At 58.5% G+C, this 18,198-nt stretch overlaps 1 protein-coding gene across 3 annotated transcripts; it reads left to right on the forward strand.

The window, feature by feature from the left end:
- The first annotated feature begins 9 nt into the window (after positions 1-9).
- Positions 10-15,564, forward strand: TACC3 (transforming acidic coiled-coil containing protein 3). 3 transcript variants are annotated; one of them, XM_087434784.1, is made up of 15 exons: positions 10-173; positions 2,057-2,219; positions 2,377-2,519; positions 3,985-4,917; positions 6,010-6,085; positions 6,332-6,485; positions 8,650-8,702; positions 9,148-9,251; positions 9,769-9,853; positions 10,106-10,210; positions 11,156-11,276; positions 12,019-12,179; positions 14,759-14,865; positions 14,982-15,102; positions 15,348-15,564. In XM_087434784.1, exons 2-15 carry the CDS (start codon positions 2,058-2,060, stop codon positions 15,411-15,413), a joined length of 2,391 nt encoding a protein of 796 aa, XP_087290910.1. In that variant the 5' UTR covers positions 10-173; position 2,057; the 3' UTR covers positions 15,414-15,564. The 3 variants fall into 3 exon arrangements, with proteins under 3 accessions (XP_087290910.1, XP_087290909.1, XP_087290911.1); XM_087434783.1 differs by lacking the exon at positions 10-173 and adding an exon at positions 352-1,222; XM_087434785.1 differs by lacking the exons at positions 10-173; positions 2,377-2,519 and having other exon boundaries at positions 2,085-2,219.
- The last annotated feature ends 2,634 nt before the right edge of the window (positions 15,565-18,198 follow it).

Consider the following 18,198-nt stretch of genomic DNA (forward strand, 5'->3'; position numbering starts at 1 on the left):
GGGCGTGGCCTTAGGCGCGGCCTCCCATTGGCCGGCGGCGTCCCGTGCGTCGCGCCCCAGCCGCGCGTTGATTGGCCGCGCGCGCCAACCGCCGGGATTTGAATCGGCGGCGGGCGGGCGGGCTCCTGGACTCGGCGCCTCCCGCTCTCTCGGCTCCGCACCGCGGCCGGCAGGTAAGGGGGCGGCGGGCGGCGGCGGGCGGCGGGCGGCGGGCGGCGGGCGGCGGGCGGCGGGCGGCGGGCGGGTCCCGGCCCGGGGCTCCATCCCAGCCTCCTTCGCACCCTCCGGCCCGGCCCCGGCCTCTGTCCGCCGCGGAGCTGTCGACACCCGCCCTCCCGGCGGCGGGTCCACCCTCGGCGTGTCCCCGCGGCGCCCCTGCCCTCCCGCCGCCTCTTCAGGGACGCTTTCTCGCCGGTGCCTCTCAGCGGGCCCATCCCGCCGGCCCGCCGTAGCCCGGAGCGGAGCCGGCTGACCTCTGCCCCGCCGCCCGAGACGCCCGGCGGGCTCCTGCCTTCCTGGCTCCGCCGCCTCCCCTCTGTCGCCCTCCGCGAAGGTCATCCTCCAGGAGGTCCGTGTGTCGGGGTCCCTCAGGGCCTGGCCCGCGGCCACTCCTCACCTCGGTGACCCTGTCCAGCCTCACATACCACCAGTAGCTGTGGTTTGCAAATGCACGTCTCCAGCACTGAACGCGCGCCCGGCTCGCTGCCCGCCCCCCTGCCCGGGTGTCGGAGACGGGACTCCGGACCCCTAGCCCCTCCGGCTCTGCGCGGCCACGCCCCCCTCCAACGGGGCAGCTTCTGCTGCTTTCTCCAGCCCCAGCTGTGAGCCGTCACCCACTGCCGCGCACCTGCGCCGCAGACCTGGGCGCGAGCCCTCCCCACCCGCTGCTGCCCCACCGCAGTCCGCGCACGCAGGGCAGCCTCTGCTCCGGAGCCCCCGCCCGTGGTCCCGTGGTCAGTAGAAGCCAAACCGACGGAGGCCGCCATCACTGTTCTCCCACCTTCCCCAGGCCAGGGACGGGCAGAAAGCTGTCCTCGAGGCCCCCTTCCGTGTTTCACCCAGTTGTTCAGGCGGAAAACCTAGTTGTCACCTTGGACTCCTGAGTCTTTCCCGCTTCCACACACCGAAGGGGGGCCCGCTGGCCAAGCCAGGGCTGACCCCGCCCAGGCCTGCTGCAGGAGCCTCTGACGCCACTTCCCGGCCTCCTCTCACACTCTCCAAGGTGCCGACCTCACACCCCTCCAGGCCCCCTTTGCTCCTTCTGCCTCAGACACCTCAGCCTTGTTCGAGCTGCAGCCCCCAGGGCCCCCACCACCAGCAGGTACCCATGGTGCCGCCTTGCGCAGGTCCATACCCAGTTCTCTGATGACTCTTAGATTGGGAATGTCATGTTGGCGACCATGATGAGAACTGTAGGAAGGAATGGGGCTGTTCCAGAACCTTCTGGGCCTGACTGGAGGCTCCTGGTGTATTTCCAGACTCCAGGCCCGGATGTAGAAGCTCCCCACTTAGTTCTGCACCTCACTGCGCATTTCCTTCGCCAGCTCCTCCTCCGGGCCTTGGCGGTCCTGCTGCCCTCACCTGGTCTCTATTTCCCAGCCACGTGGGGAAGAGTGAGCCACCACACCTTTCCGCTTTTCTTTTCTTTGCCAGCGTGGCCACCTGCTCCAGCTCTGACACGGCCTTGGCGCCTCGAGTGGAGGCCTGTGGGAGACCTAGGCTTCCTCTGCCTCTTCTGGTGTTCTCCAAGGCCACCTTTTACTTGTCTCTTGACTTTTACCCATGAAGTTCGAGTTGTTGGGAGCACCTGGGTTTTCCTCTTTGCCCCAAAGGCTGAAGGCCCTTCTAGCCCTTAGGCCTGGGAGGTGGTGGCTCCCCTGCAGCAGGACAGGGAGCACCTGGCAGAGGACACACTGCCTGAGGTGTGACCAGCTGCGCAGGAAGGGGCCATCCTCCCGGCCGCGCTGCAGAGTCAGCTCCATCTTTTTCACGTTGGTGCATCCAGGCGCCGCAGTGTTGCTGCCTTCATGCTGACACACGCTGTTTGCTTTTTCAGAATGAGTCTGCAGATCTTCAATGACGAAAATGTCACTGGTGACAAAAGTACAGAGAACTGCAACTTCCTGTTTTCGCCACCAGAACTTACCGGAAGATCATCTGTTCTTCGTCTGTCACAGAAGGAAAATGTGCCACCCAAAAGCATAGCCAAAGCCGTGAAGGTGAGCGCGTTGTGCCCATGTGAGATCACCGTGCGTCATGTTAGGTCACCTTGGAACCTGCTTTCCTGGTGACTTAAATGAGCTGGCAGGGCAGGGTGCTCCTCGCATAGTGGTTGAAGACGAACTTGGTGAACAGGTGCTGTCTCCCTCCCAACAGGTGACTTTTCAGACACCTCTGCGGGATCCACAGACGCACAGGGTTCTAAGTCCTGTTGTGAGCAGCAAACCGGAGGCTTGCTTTGCTCTGGGTGATGCCGGAGGGTTAAGAAACCCTCCTCAAGTCTGGACGCAGAAAGAGAAGTAAGTGTGGGTGCTGCTTGTGTACTGCAGTTTGTAGCATCTCTCATAGACTCGGCAGGAAAATTCTGCTCATCTGGTTGAGTTTCTCTTGGTCTCGCTCTGAGCTTGTGTGGTGCGTGGTCCAGAGTATTTGGCATCGGAAGTCGTTACTGGAAAAGTGGATAATGGAACACTTATAATAAGTTTAAATTTCATATTCCATTCCTTCGTTGTACCCTTGCCAACAAGTTGGCCTCATTTTTTGTTTCTCTAGCTTCACAAAATGTCCTGCTCACATCTCCAAGGAAGGGCACTTTGTGGTTTTATTTCTTTTTTCTTGTTCCACTGGGGTCTCTCTTCTGCTTGCAAGTTGAGCTGTGTTCTTTTAAAGGCAGAGGAGCTGTCTGTTGTGTAATCTGGTCAGAGTGCGAGTGGCCTCAGGGACCAGGTTTTAAACACCTGGCTTTAACTGGGAGAAGCTTCTTTGCAGCCTCACCTGGAGTTAGGTGTTTGGCTTGGTCTACTAAGTGAGTGCCACGGCCTTTCCTGCCTCTGTCTGGAAAGGAGGACCCTAGTGGCAGCTCTTCACCCCCAGATTAGGCTGAACTAACCCAACTGCGGCCCCCAGGGACCCTCTGCATCCAGAGTGGGAAGGGTCCTCACTGGCACGTTTTCATTTTGACTTTTGCTGACTTAAGCTGTTTAAAACTTGCATTTTCTTCTAAACAGGTTTCAGATGTACAGAGCAAGGTATAAAAACAAAGAATCGCTAACATACCCTTCACCTAACTTAAGTAAAATGTTCTTGGGGCCACGGTCCTGTCTCCTCGTGGAAGCTCCTCGAGCCTGAATCTGTTCCCCTCCCCAGGTGTCCTTGCTACTTGTCAGCTTCAGTTTTATACTTTTTGAAATTCAGCTGAGTGAGATTAGAGGGACTTAAATACTGTTCCTTTATAACAGCCTCAGGAAGGGAGGGAGACCCGGCCTCTTGGCCGCAGGATCTGACCTGCTTCGAGGGCCAGGGTGGTTCCTGCCTCTGCCCTGTTTCTGCAGAGCCACAGAGCAGAACTCAGGGAGCAGGCCAGGAGGACCCAGGGAGGGTGGCCCTAGGAGCTGGGGCCCTGCTTTCTGAAGGCAGTGTTCTCGACCTGCCTTTCTCTCTTCAGTGAAGGGCTTGACCCTCGTGTGCCTGACTGTCCCTGACTATGTAGCTGGTGGTCCCCAACCAAAAGGGGAAAGTAGGATAGCACAGAAAACCTTAACTTTCGTCATGTATCTGTCAGGTTTCTGCTCACTCTCAGAAACCCATGTGTCCCTAGGTTGCTCACCAGCATTGATTTATGGGACTATACTTGTAACAGTTAATCCTGAGGAGATGGTTGACTAAACATTCTTTTTTTCTGTTTTTAGCTAATGTTTTCATGTGGGCTAAAATGTAAAAAACGAAATGGGTTGCTTGGTATTAACTAAGTCTGTTTCTAAAAAGCCAACAGTTCACCAAGGAAGTGGACACCAAAACGACCGATGGAATTCTCCAGAAACCAGCAGTGCTGGATGCCAACCCCCCTCCAGGGGACGTGAGACCAGCCTCTGAAGACAGGTGTTCCAGCGGGCCCACCTCAGCTCCCCCAGCCAGCCTGAACCCGTCAAGCTCTCCCCAGATGCTGGAAAGTCTTGAAAACCAGGTGGCATCTCCAGGACGAATGTCTGGCAGCCCTGAGCAAACCTTGGAGGCAAACGTTCATTTTTATTCCTTAGAGAAAAGCATTACGTCCACTTCTGAAATTCCAGAAGACCCTCTCGGGATGGTGTCCCAAGACAGAACAGAGGACCCTCACACAGCGGCAGGAGGAAGCTTGCAGGGGATCCCTGCTTCCTCGGCCGGGGCTGCTTCGCCTCCTAGTCCTCCACCCGAAGGAGCACATGGAGAAGGGCCCCTTGCAGACCTGCCTGGCAAGGCCCTTGCAGACCCTGAGGATGCTTCTGGTCCTGAGAATGCCGCCCTGGCTAGCCCTCTGAAGGCTGGAGAGGCCACGTCCCCAAGTCCTCAGAAGGAAGAGGCCGATGGTCAAAAGGCTGACTCTTGCAGGAATGGGCCCATAAAGCTAGAATTTGACGTCTCTGATGAGGCTGCCCCCAAAAGGCCGCCCCCACCAAGGAAACTGGGGAAGAGACCTGGCCTTAAACCTCCCTCGAGGAGACCGGAGGTGAGGCAGAAGACCCCCAAGGAGGCAGATGAGGGTCCTGTTCTCCCTCTCTGGGGGTCTTACAACCTGGACTGGGACAAGCTGGACGACCCAAACTTCAACCCGTTCGGAGGTGGAAGGGAGGCTCGGCCCCCAGAACACCCCCAGGACGGTCCCGGGGCCTCACAGCTGAGCACTGCACCTCCGGGCTTGGAGGACTCACCTCTGAACCAGTGAGTATGGGGTGGCAATGTCAGGAAAGCTGCTCTGTGGTACGTGTGCTGGTGGACCTGAGACCAGAAATGCCACCTACGTGCCCCTGAGAAGGGGCCTCAGGGCACACACCGGCCCGTCCCGAGACAGAGGAAGGGTGCTCACAGCAGCCTTGCCTATTGTGAAATAGCTGGAAAGAGAGTGTCCCTGCACCCTGTTACGTCCTCTCCCCCCCACACACTTTTTTTTTTTGGTGAGGAAGATTAGCCCTGAGCTAACATCTGTTGCCAATCCTCCTCTTGTTGCTGAGGAAGACTGGCCCTGGGCTAACATCCGTGCCCATTTTCCTCCACTTTATATGAGATGCCGCCACAGCATGGCTTGACCAGTGGTACGTAGGTCGCGCCCGGGATCCGAACCTGCAAACCCCAGGCCACCGAAGTGAAGCGTATGAACTTAACCACCATGCCACCAGGCCGGCCCCTTGTGCTTTTTAAGAACACTACGTGTAATGAGTTTAGAATTTCAAGAAAGATATCTAGAGAAGAAAAAACACCCATTATCCCAAAGATGATGAAGGGCCGTTAGCACTGGCTGTGGCTCTTAAAGGCTCTTTCTTGTCTCCTGGTGTGAGTGCCTTCTCACGTGCTCACTGCTCTCTGGCGACAGCTTCTTGGTGGCCGCCAAGTGTTTGGTTCTAAGAGAAGCTTGGCCAGCAGCTGGCCAGCTCACAGGCTCGCAGCTTCTCTGAAGAGACCCTGACTCCCTGGCAGGCTGCCGTCCCTGCCCTGGAACTGCCCAGTGAGAGGGTCCCCATCCGGCTCCCTGCCCTCCCAGCTGCTTTTGCCAGTTTCCCGGTAGAAAGGATGAATGAATCCTTGTGGTTTGCTTTGTTATTGAGTTGAAACTACCTCAGAGCTCCTTGCCTGCTTCCAAGCCCTCCTTCCAGGCTCACGATTCTCGCGCAGGAGAGGTTGGTGGGGACGGCTTTGCCGGGTCACCCAGCTTAGCCCCTGTGCCTGGCTTCCTAGGTGAGGGTCCACAGTGCAGGTGGCAGCTCAGGGGGTTGGTGGGACAACATGGGCACAGGCCCTGCTGACCCTTCTCTTCAGGCAGGTGCCTTCAGCCTCAGCAGATGACACACCTGTGGTGCAGACCCTGGCCGGGACCTCAGGAGCAGCCGGCGAGGTACAGAACGCATGCGTGTGCGTGACCGAGTGGAAGCGTGTCCCAGCACTGTCGCCACCATTTGTGTATTGTGACCACAGAGGGAAGCCAGTGGTGACCGGGTGGGACACACTGCTACCCCTCAGCCCCTGCCCCCCACACCCCCTCACCTTGACAAGACTGGGTGAAGCAAAGGCCCCATCCAGGACCCTCGACTGCACGGGATGCCCAAACAGCCACCCAAGGTGACACTGACCTTCCTTCCAGGAGGGAACCATGAATTCTTTGGGCACATCGGCTCCCACCAGCAGTCTAGGCAGTGAGCCGACAGCCTCACCCGCTGACCCAGCGCCCCACCCCCGGCAGGGGCCAGAGCCAGCCTCAGAACCGAGTGACGAGCACTTCCGAGACCCAGCTGAGGGTACGTTGTCCCTGGGTCGTCACTCATCTGTCCCCGCTGTCGATTTGCCTGAAACATGTCCTGTGAGCCTGTGAGTTCATGGCATTTGCAGGTGATTGTTCTACAGGCTACTGTGTTCCCAGATTTGAAGTGATTCACGCAGAAACTTCTGGTTTGTCAAAAGATGGGCATTTTCAAGAGAACAGGACTGATACCTCTATAACATAAGGGGTTTCCAGAAATGGAAGTTGTAGACTCACTTAGAAAAATAGGCAAAAAGTATGAATGAGGCTCCGCACAGATGCAGACACAGCAACACGCTGGGCCTCGCCCCTCGGAGAGATGCTGCTGGAGTGAGAGCCCGCGGTGGTGAGATGAGCCGCTCAGGCCCCTGCTGGGGAATGAGGCTTGGGGCTCCTGTGGGCAGGAGGGCAAGTCACTGATGTAAAGTGAGAACTTGTGACTGAATTGCTTTGAAAGCTATAAGACAACATGATGGGATCTCAGTTGTGGTTACGTACAATCCAACAGGCACGGGGAAGACAAGATGGAACGTGGGGTTTGCCTATGGTAGGATAACCACGAGGTCCTCACCGTACAGGTGGGACCACAGCAGTGGATGAGGTCTACTAGGGCAGGCCTGCCACCCCCAGGGCCCCTGGAGTCACATGTGTGGGTTTGTGTCTGGTCTTCCACTGAGTGTTTCCGAGCTTCGTCCGTGGGTAGCGCGTGTCAGTCTTCATTCCTTTGTCTAGCTGAACAGTGCTCCACATCGTGGACAGACCGCGGCTTGTTGGTTCATTCCCCAGTTGAGAGACATTTGAGCTGGTTCCACTTTTCAGCTGCCATGAATAAGGCTGTTATGAACATTCCTGTTCACTTTTTTGTGTGGATGTGTTTTCCATTTCTTTTGGGTGGATATACCTAGGAGTGGAATTCCTGGGTCATACGGTAACTCTGTGTTTAACTTTTGGGGGAACTGCCAGGTTGTTTTCCAAAGTGGCTGCACCATTTAGCAGTCACTTTACAGCAATGTGTGAGGGTTGGGATCTCCCCACACCCTCGCCAGCACTTGTCCTGACTTTCTGATTCCAGCCATCTGGGTGGGTGTGAAGTGCCATCTCGTTCTGATTTGCGTTTCCCTGACGACTGGTGATAAGCATCCTTTCGTGTGCTTGTCAGCCTTTCACGTGTCATCTTTGGAGAAATGTCTGCTCATATCCTTCACCCTTTTTTAACTGTCTTGTTACTAGAAGCGTTTCTTGTACAGCTGAGATAAGAACCCTTTATTTTCTCTCACTCTGTGGGTTGTCTTTTCACTTTCTCAGTGGTGTCCTTGGAAGCACAAATGTTAACTTGGAAGCCCAATTTATCTATTTTTTTTTGTGTGTGTGTGAGGAAGATCAGCCCTGAGCTAACATCTGATGCCAATCCACCTTTTTTTTTCTTTTTTGCTGAGGAAGACTGGCCCTGGGCTAACATCCGTGCCCATCTTCCTCCACTTTATATGGGACGCCGCCACAGCATGGCCTGACAAGCAGTGCATCGGTGCACGCCCGGGATGCGAACCAGGGCCACCAGCAGTGGAGCACGCACACTTAACCACAACGCCACGGGGCCAGCCCTATCTATTCTTTTCTTTTGTTGCTTGTACTTCTGGTGTCAAATCTAAGAAATCATTACCAAATCCAGTGTCATGAAGACTTACCCTTCAGTTTTCCTCCAAGAGTTTGAGTTGCTGCTCTTACCTTTAGGTCTTTGTGCCATTTTGAGGTCACGTTTATAGATGGCATGAGGCACCCTGAAGTTTTTTAAGCAAAGGTTACATTATCAGAAATTAAAGGCCTTTTCTAGGGTAAACACTGGTTCTCAACCAGGGCAGTTTGGCCCCTAGGGGACACTTTTGGTTGTCATGCCTTAGGGGGTGCTGCTCACAGAACAAGCAGCCCCAAGTATCACTAGCATGAGGCCAGAAACCCCGCTTCAGAGCAAAGGCCCCTCAGCCCCAGGTCCAGGATAGACGGTGGAGCGGGAGGGACACAGCTCAGTGTTTCCACAGCCTGAGTACAGGGGGCGGCTCCCTCCAAGGTGGGGAAACTGCTAAGCTGACATCTATTTCAATAAAGACCCATAATCCACCACGTGTGGGGTAGCGACAGCAGCACTGACATGTGCTCCCTCTCAGTTCTAGGCATGGGGGCCGAGGTGGATTATCTGGAGCAGTTTGGGACTTCCTTGGTAAGTAACCCCCACCTTCACAGCAGCCTTTTCTGAAGTATGTTTCTCAAAAAGGGGCTTTTTCTAGAATAGCCCCATGCCACTGTCACACCTCAGCAATTGCAGCACTTCTGCAGGTGGAACGTGAGCAGTGTCCACATCTGCCGGGCTGTGAGGGCCCGGTGCTGTGATGGTGGTCTAGGACTCGGTAGGGCCCCTTTTCCTGCAGCTTCCGTCCTAAGCCCCATCCTGCGGTCCCAGCAGGTCCTATCCCAGCCACTCACCCAGAGGCAGACTCAAGAGCATGCTGCTCTGCTGCTGGGGCCGTTCATGCCTCGGGAGGCATCTCACCGTTGTGTTGTAATCTTCCTGGGCCCTTTGCCTGGTGAGCGCAGTCACCCCGCACCCTTGGGGCTGTCATCCGTCAGGGACACCGTGAACCCACTGATTTGCCCACCCTCTTCAGTTTACAGAATCAGCCCTGAGGAAACAGTCCTTATACCTCAAATTCGACCCGCTCCTGAGGGACAGCCCTCAGAGGCCAGCACCTGTGGCCCCTGAGACGAGCAGGTATGTCCCCCTCGGTCTGTGGGGCTCAGTGCGGCGGCCAATAGGCAGCTGTTACCAGGTGCGCTGTTGATCACAGACTTCTAGGCAAGGGGGGTGTTCGTGATTCAGCCTCTGAAAAGCACGTTCAGTGGAGCTGGAGCCCCTTGGGTGCAGGAGGGGTGACGCCAGGCCTCACGTGTGACTTTGATAAGGAACAGCCAGTGGATCCCTGAACCGGATAAGTCATAGTGACTGTGGGCAGCAGTGAGCAGGGAGAGCGAGCCCTGTGGCCATGGGTCGTATCTAGCCCACTGCCTGTTTCTATAAATAAAGTTTTATTGGCACACAGTCACATTCATTCCTGTACGTATCTGTGTGGCTGCTCTAGCACTGACAACAGCAGAGTCCAGGCAGTTGCAGCAGAGGCTGTGTGGCCCACAAATCCTAAAACATTTACTCTCTGGCCCTTTGGGGAAAACCTGAGCTGACCCCTGCTCTGGAAGAAACGAGGCGTATTGACGTTCTGTTCTGGTCTCAGCGTGCAGGAAGTGGATGTGTCCTCAGGAAGTCCGCCTGCAGCAAAGCTGGTGGAGCTGGACCTCCTCGGAGCTCCGGGTGTGCCTGTAAGTGCTTCAGCCCTTTTGTGGTGTAGAGAGACGCATGTTGTTTTAAGGGCCCAGGTTTTATCTTCCAGGGATCTGAAGGCTTCAGAAGGTCAGTCAGGGGCTGCAGGCTGCTCCGTGTCGCAGGTCACTCACCATGCTGTCCCAGGAGCCTCCCAGCCTCCGAGGGCCTGTCCTCCCTGACGACAGGTCGGAAGCGGAGGTGGATGCAAGAGGAGCTTGTGGCCCAGCTGGTCTGTGTCGCCCCCGCAGGTGCTGGACCCACCTCTGTGTGTTCTCGGGCCTGGGGGTCCGCTGCTGCCCATGGGACCCATCGTGGACGTGCTACAGTACAGCCAGAAGGACCTGGACGCTGCGGTGAGGACAAGGCGTGGGGAGGGTGGGTTCCCAGAGTGCTGCCCCCGCCTATTGGTTGCGGCCCTGCACGTGGTGCCCACAAACTGCTCTGGGGCTTCACTGAGAGCTGGGGGTGGACGGCTCTGAGCACGGGCCTTACCTAGCTGCTGTGGTAGAATCGCAGTGTCCACTTACTGAGCCCCCAGCCCGTCACCTAGTTAGCTGAAAATGCTGGTTCCATCCAGCATCTCAGAAAGAGCCTGTTCACACGCTGAGAGTCTGGACAGCCTGCTCAGTTGTCCTCTGTAGGCACCACTCTGAGTGGCCCCGGGAGTGGCAGGGCTGGGCTTCAAGCCCCTGAGTCCCCTTAGTGCCCCAGTGGCCCCCTTGGCGGTGTCTGGCCGGGCCCCTCGGGTAGACCTGCACGCTGGGCCCGGGCTGGGACATGCACTTGACCACATGCCCCCAGGCTGGCTGTTTCCACTGGCAGCTGTGTCCTGCTGGGTCTTGTTGCCCCATGGCCACCTGCCTGCTCAGAGCTGACCCAGCAGCTCACAGCTCAGACCATCTGCCTTCTAGTCTGGCGTTCTCTCTGCCGCTGGGCCCAGTCCCCTCTGCAGGCTGCTCTCCCGGCCTCCCTGGTAACAGGAGGCCTCACCTACCCACACCTACTATACACAGGCGTGGGCTCCTGGGGGCCTGTGGCACGCCCGGTACACGCCTGCCCACACAGGGGAGCCCATGGGCTTTTGACAGACGGACGCCCCAGGGAGATGTGCGCTCTCACTGGGCACCTGCTGGCCCCAGCACAGCGGGCTGCCCAGCCTGGTGACGTCCACTGAGTGAGGCATGCGGCCTGACCAGGCTCCTCGCAGCCTAGCCCCTGACCTAACTCAGACACATTGCCCCAGAGACCACGGGCCTGGGAGGGGTGCCCAGCACCAGCTTGGTGTGTGGTTTGTGCAGGTGGAAGCGACACAAAAGGAGAACCTGTTGCTGAGGAGCAGGTGCGAGGAGCTCCACGCGAAGAACATCGAGATGGGGAAGATCATGGACGGGTTTGAGGGGATGGTGTACCAGGGAATGGGTGAGTGCTGGACACCCATGGGCCCCTCTTCCTGGGAGTGAGACCTGCCCGTCCGCCTGCAGGCCCCGTGGTGGAGCCACGAGGCCAATGTAGGAGCCCCTGGCGGTCAGGGAGACTGGGCGGCACCATACAGCTGGCGCTTGTCAGCCCCCAAATTGGCGAGACCCTGAGCTGGGGCTGTGGTGGGGAACAAATGGGGTCCTTCCTGTGGGTTCTGCATCTGCAGTCAGCCCTCTCCCCGCCAGGTGGCTGTGTGTCCAGCTGCGGCCACTGCGGGTGTTGGGCACTGGGCGTATCCAGGCCAGGGCTGGGGGGTGGGAGCACCAGGCCTCACCCCAGACGAGACTCAGGCTCCCAGAAGCCCCCAAATGTGGGGATCAGCTGCAGAGCCACCTCAGGTGTCCCTGTGGGACAGGTGTTGCTGGGGGCTCTGCAGGTCTCGGCGCCACCCCTCTTCCTCGGGACCTCTGCTCTTGGGTCCCAGGTTCACTGTCTCCCCAGGTTCAGGCTAGAGCTGGTGTTGAGAAGATGGCTGTCTCCTGGGCACTTGTGCCCCCATGCCTTGCTCCAGAACGTCACAGGGGAGGGGGGCCTTGTCACCATGCCTCTAGCAGGACTGCGGCATGCCCCAGCCAGCACTCCGGCTACCCACCTCTCCTCCACACCCCTCCTGTCCCCCCTGCTCGTGGTTGTGGTGCCCGCGTGTGGGCCTTTAATCCCAGGTGCTTGCTCTATTCTCAAGAGGAGGCTCAGAAACAGAAGGAACTTGCCAAAGCTGAGATCCAAAAGGTTCTGAAAGAAAAAGACCAGCTGACTGCGGACCTGAACTCCTTGGAAAAGTCTTTCTCTGACCTCTTCAAGCGGTTCGAGAAACAGAAGGAAGTGATCGAAGGCTACCGCACGGTAGGTGGTGCTGGGCGGGGCTGTGCCCATCCTGCCACAGGGGGTCCCAGGTGGGCAGCGGTCAGGGGCCGAGCCGGGCTGCCCTGTGTCCTCAGCTTGTTGCATGTTAGAGCCCAAGCCCCATCGGGCCAGAGGCTGCTCTCCACACCCCGGTCCCTTGTGAAGGTGACACAACTCGGCACCTGGTCACACCTTCCCCTGCACTGGGGCTGTGAGGCCAGTCTGGCCAGTGGGCCGAGGGTGTGCTGTTGGCCTGGGGAGGAGCCAGGCAGTGAACAGAGGAACCACAGGGCAGAGCCCGGAGGCAGGACCGTAGCGGCCAAGGGAGTGCCCAGGTGTGGTGGGTGCTGAGGAGCCAGCAGCTGCCTTCTGGAGGAGGGCCTAGGCCCAGTGGGACCTCCATGCACCACCAGGTGGGGACGTGCAGGAGGCGGGGCCACACACAGGGCTGCCGGGCAAGGGACAGCACGTTCTGGGCGGGAGGCCAGGCAGGGATCCCCACCACGCCAACCCCAGCTGGGGCCCCTTCCTCCCTTGGCGGCATTCCAGTACCCTCTGCAAGGGGAGATACCTAAAGGAGCTGGTGCCCCTCCTGGAGCACGGAGGGCAGCGCACAGATGACTGCACAGTTAGTGAGCCGGCTCGGGGAAGGGACCACTGCCTGAGCTCATGGAAGTTGTGGAGGCTGAGTAGCCCGGCCTCCTGGAGGGGCTGGACTGGACCTAAAAGACGCTGCCTGACGCGTGGGAGAAGGAAGCCGGCCACTGACTGGAGAGTGCGGCTGAGGTGGAGCCTGTTGCCTGGAGGGGAGGGCGCTCAAGCGGCCCTGGGAGTCGGTTGGACTGGAGCCAGCAGGCCCTGCAGGGTTGTGGCTGAGCTCATGTCATCTTGCCCTCAAAGTCTGGTGGGTGGTCAGTGGCCGTCTCGGGCTGCGTGGCAGAAGCCAGCCTGAAGGCTCTATGGAGGAAGATCTTCAGCTTTCCGTTACTTCTAAAATAGTTTTACAAATACCACCTGACACAGGGTAACGAGGGAGATAAAGAGACAGGAAAACCCGAATGAAGATCAGAAACAGTCACTAGAAACGGACCCCCAGGGCTCCAGGTGTGAATGCACAGACTGGGACGGTGGTGGAGGCTCCTGTCAGCTCTGCCCTGGTGCAGTCGACAGGCCTGGTGCGCTCGGCAGTGCATCGCACTTCGTGAGGTGGGGTGTGACAGGGATGCGAAGCAGGCCCCTTCTGGGAGAGGCGGGACCATCACTCGGTGCCTTTGGCTTGAGGCCGCCCCACCCCCAGCAGCCTTCCCTCTGGTAGGGTCCTGCCCTGTCCTGGGGTGGCCGAGCCAGTCTGACGGGGCCAGCTCCCTCCCAGGGCCTTCCTTGCTCACTTAATCCCGTCATGGAAGAGGCACATGCAGACTTGAAAAGTAACTTACCTACATTCAAAAGAGTATTGCAGTAGAGACCTCAAAACTAGAGAAGGACCAGGTGGAAGTTCTGAATTGAGAAATACACCAAAACTCAAGGTTGGGTGCCTGCAGTTCAGCTCGGCCACTGGGGAGCTTCTCGGCAGGCAGTGGAGGGGCCGCCGAGAGCAAGGGCCTGATGGCAGCCTCCGGAGCTGAGTGGAGAGAATAGGGAGAGGCACACGAGGCCATAAGGAGGCCTGACCCACGTGTGACTGGGGGCTATGGGGCCACACGCCTCACTCAGGAAGAGCTGGCTGAGGACTTGCCAGAACAAGGAGACAAGGCCACAGATCTCGAGCACCTGGTACATGACAGTCAAAGTGCCAGGCACTCAGGGCTGGGGGCATACAGGGCCAGTGAAGGCCATGGGGACAGCAGGGATCAGTGTCATTGAGAGGGTAGTGTGACAAGTACACAGTGGCGGGAGTGTGAGCCTTCGTGTTGAGTCTGGGAAGCAAGTAGGGGTCCCGGGAGAGGGCACCAAGCAGAGGCAGCCACTTCTCTGCCTGCCCCCCTCAGCTGTCGGCGTCATCACTTGTAACTGGACATGACACTGCCTAGGAGGCCATCCCCGCATGGCTCTTAGGTAGACAGCCGTATCCCTGTGTCCAGATGTTCCCTACTATTGTCACCCCTCCTGGGGCCAGCAGGGAGACCTGGCCCCTGAAGTGGGGGGGCTTGCAGGAGCTGTTCATGGCCCCAGCACGTATGGCCTCCTTTCTCCCATGGTGCCTGGGCGTAGGTGTGGGGAGCCACACAGGTGGGCTCTACATGCCAGGCAGGCTGAAGGGATGGGCAGGGGGCCCAGAGTGGGTGACAGCAGCTGTTGAGGGGTCTGGGGTCAGGCCTGGCTTCGGGGCCATCCTGAACCACAGGATGGGGAGGCCTGGGGCTGTGTGGAGGGGCATTTTCCAAAAGAAAAACGGGAAGTGTTTCCACATGGCCTTCCTCGTCTTCTAAGGAAGCTCGAGCTGCTGTTTCACTAACATCTCCGAGAGCCTCGATGGTAGACCTTTCCACAGCTGACCCTGGGGCCCCCAAAGCCAAGCCCAGACAGTCTCAAACAGAATAGTGTACTGTTAGCAGTTAACTTCTGCTCGTTACTTAAAGAATGAAGAATCGCTGAAGAAGTGCGTCGAGGACTACATAGTAAGAATTGAAAGGGAAGGCCAGAGATACCAAGCGCTGAAGGCCCACGCAGAAGAGAAGCTCAAGCTGTGAGTACTGGGGGGAAGGACACGGCCGGGCAGGAGACGGTGGAGAAAGGTCTAGGGAGCCTGAGAGGGTGACTCCCAGTCCCTCATGGGCTCAGCTCTGCCCTCTGCTTCTCCAGGGCAAACGAGGAGATCGCCCAGGTCCGGAGCAAGGCCCAAGCAGAGGCCTTGGCCTTCCAGGCAAGCCTGAGGAAGGAGCAGATGCGCATTCACTCGCTGGAGAAGACCATCGAGCAGAAGGTGGGCTCAGGGGACCCAAGGCCTCCAGGTGGAATGGGAGGGGAGGAGCCCTCCTGTTCTGGGACCTGCCCTGTAGTAGGAGCCATCAGACAGTACCTTCTAGAAGGCCCCTGTGGCTTGCTCCCAGGCTAGGCCACTGTATTCCTCCCCAGCCCCCACCTCCCCTGGCCAGGCGGGACAGCTTGTCCTGGTGTCCTTCCTCTGGGTGTTGCGAGAAGCCTAGGGATCCCACTTCTCTCCTTCAGACTAAAGAAAATGATGAACTCACCAGAATCTGTGACGACCTCATATCCAAGATGGAGAAGATCTGACGTGGAAGCCCCTGACCCGAGCCTGTCTGTCTGTCTGTCTGTGTCTGTCTGACTCTGCTAGGTTTCATGTTCTTTCTTCTCTTAACCTCAACTCGTTTTTAAACTAGATTGCTTTAAAAAGAAGACTAAATAAAGTTTCCCTTAAGTCTAAGCGCTGAAGTTGCCCTGGTCTTGATTAAAATGAAATTTGGTGGTTTTGACTGAGCCACCCCACAGCTGCTGTCGCCCACTGTGCCTTCCGTCCTTCCCTGCCCGACACCTCGTAGCTGCCCAATGGGCGGGTGGGTGGCCCTGCTCGAGGGACAGCCCAAGGGGCTCCAGTCCCGCCCAGTCTGCCCCACCTTCTCCCATCAGCCGTGTGTCCTGGGGTGCCTCATGACCACAGACCAAAATCCAAAGGGACTGAAGTTTTAATGTAAAAAAAAGACTACAAACAGCTATGGTGCTGGTTGGCTTTGTGTCACTTGGCGAGGCTGCAGGCCCCTGTTAATTGAACACTCACCAAGGTGTCGCTGAGGTATTTTGTCCTTGTGGTTAATTAACACCCACGGTCAGTAGTATTGACCCGTCCTTGATCACGTGGGCCTCGTCCTATCTGTTGAAAGGCCTTGGGAGCAAAGCATTCCCCGAGGAAGGAGAAGCCTGTCTCAAGGCTGCGTCAACTCCTGCCTGCCTGCCCCGCAGACTCTTGATTTCCCCGCCAGACGCGCACTCGTGAGCCCCTTCTGTGAGAGCAACCTCCTGCAGGAGGGTTAGACAAAACAGATGAGGCTGGGGAGACCTGGCTCTTTCTCTGGAAAACCCTGAGCAGAACAGACATAACTCAGGACAAAGTCTAAAAGTGGGGGTCTCAGAGTCGACACCCCTGGCCCAGTGGGCATTGGGGCTGCATCTCAGGCCCCCAGGGCCTCCTCCAGAGGACCCTTGGACACTGGCCCAAGCACTGTCCTTACTTTGGTCTCTCGCTGACCATGTGGTACAGGGGCTGGGGCAAGAGGGAGCCCTCACAGTGTGGGACAGGTACAGTGGGGCGTGAGGCCACCCCCAGGAGCCCTTCTGGACTGGGCAGAGGCCCAGCCTGTGTCAGTATCAGGGGACCCCTGTCCCTGGACACAGACGGACAGAGCTGGCTGGATGCTGGTCTCGGGCTCAGATGTGGCCCCTTGCCCTGGAGCTGTATCCTCACACTGTGGCCCCAAGAACCGGCCAGAGGGCATGGGGCCTCCTGAGTACCTGACTCAGTAGGTCTGGGCAGGCCAAGGATCTGCATTTCTGACCTGTCCCCAGGTGGTGCTGGTGCTGCTGGGCCCAGATCTCGCTCTCCTCAAGGAGTAGGCAAAGGGCGTAGGTGAGTAAAACACACCTGGCCACGGATAAGGAGATGCTCGCACCCAGGCCTGAGGAACCGCCAGCAAAAGAGGTATTGTCTCCCATCAACGGGGCGAGGAGTGGGGGTCCCCACAAAGGGACCCTGGCTGAGGCCTGCCCAGTCACCCCACCATTGAGGGCGCCATCCCAGACCTGCCACAATTGTTGGGCTGTGACTCGGGGCTCGCAACCGGCCTCCTCGGGACCGACCTGCAGGTGGAAGCAACTCGCCCAGCTGCCACCAGGGGGTGCTGTTGGCCTGAGCTGTGGCGCAGGGGCAGGGACCCTGTGGTGAGGTCCCTGCTCCGGAGCTCTACTGTGGGGCTCCGGCTGGCCAGTGGAGTGTCCAGGCACCCACAGGGGGAGGGCACATTTGTTCTCAGTGCATTCAGAGGGATGTGCCTGGTATGGAGACAAAAGGCCAGGTGAGGACAGGGACTGGGGGTGGGAGGACGGCAACTCTGCCCAGGTTCCAGGCCCCTTCCACCTCTCCCCCGGTCCCCCTCAGCCCCATCTTCCCCATCCCTGCGGCACTTCCTGTCTGGGCCCCCCTCCTGCCCTCAGTCCAGCCACCAGGGGGTTCCTTTTCATCCTTCCTGTGCTCAAGAACCTGCCATGGCTCCCAGCTCCAGGTGTAAGGGTCAAACCCTAGGGCTGGGCCAGTGGGACGCGGCCCCATGACCATCACTTCTCTGCTTAAAAGCCGCTTCTCAGGGAGGCCTCCTGGACACCCCCACTGCAAACCAGGTATGGCTGGAGGCGCTGATATCTGGGGCCCCTCCCACCAGCCCCACCCAGGGCAGCCCCAAGACACGGGCCCTCTTTGGAAAGGAAGCACAAGTGTTCCTCCTACGCAGAGCCTAGCCCTCGCTGTGTCCCAGCGCCGCCCACGCTGACCGACCAGGGCTCTGCTCAGGGCTCTGTGATCCCTCGTCACACTGGGCCCCTTCCCGGAATGACCCAGGCTCCTGCCCTCAATATGCGGTCCCCCACGTGACCCCAAACCTGCCCCTGGACAGGAACCTCCCCCATCCCACTCACCCTGCACAGGGACCCCCCATCCCACTCCTGGATATGTACCCCACATCTCACCCCCACCTCTAGATAGAAATGGGGTGTACTCCCACCCAAGAGGAGCTTAGAAGCCCAGGAGCCTTCAAGAGCCTATAAAGGCCCACTTCACAGACAAGGAAACTGAGGCCCATGGGAACCACTGACCCTTGGCTGGAAAGAGGCCGGGCAAGGTGCAGGGAATGAGCAGCACCTCTTCTGCCTGCAGGATGGGGAGCCACAAGGGCCTCGGTGGAGGAGGGGCCAGTGGGGCCTGCAGCCTCCAGGCTCGCCAGGTGCCCCGTGGCTTGGAAAGCTGCAGACAGGCCGTGCTGCTGCTCCTCGGTGTCCTCACCTTCCCACCACG

The sequence above is a fragment of the Ceratotherium simum genome, chromosome 8 (assembly GCF_057802395.1).
Source record: "Ceratotherium simum simum isolate JZ-2026a chromosome 8, ASM5780239v1, whole genome shotgun sequence".
Taxonomy (NCBI): domain Eukaryota; kingdom Metazoa; phylum Chordata; class Mammalia; order Perissodactyla; family Rhinocerotidae; genus Ceratotherium; species Ceratotherium simum.

What these genes read in the sequence shown, in the direction of transcription:
- TACC3 (XM_087434784.1), top strand. Translation starts at nt 2,058, where the DNA reads ATGAGTCTGCAGATCTTCAATGACGAAAATGTCACTGGTGACAAAAGT. An exon ending in GTGGCCCCTGAGACGAGCAG is followed by an intron (nt 9,252 to 9,768) that starts GTATGTCCCCCT and finishes TTCTGGTCTCAG; the next exon opens with CGTGCAGGAAGTGGATGTGT. An exon ending in TCGGAGCTCCGGGTGTGCCT is followed by an intron (nt 9,854 to 10,105) that starts GTAAGTGCTTCA and finishes TCGCCCCCGCAG; the next exon opens with GTGCTGGACCCACCTCTGTG.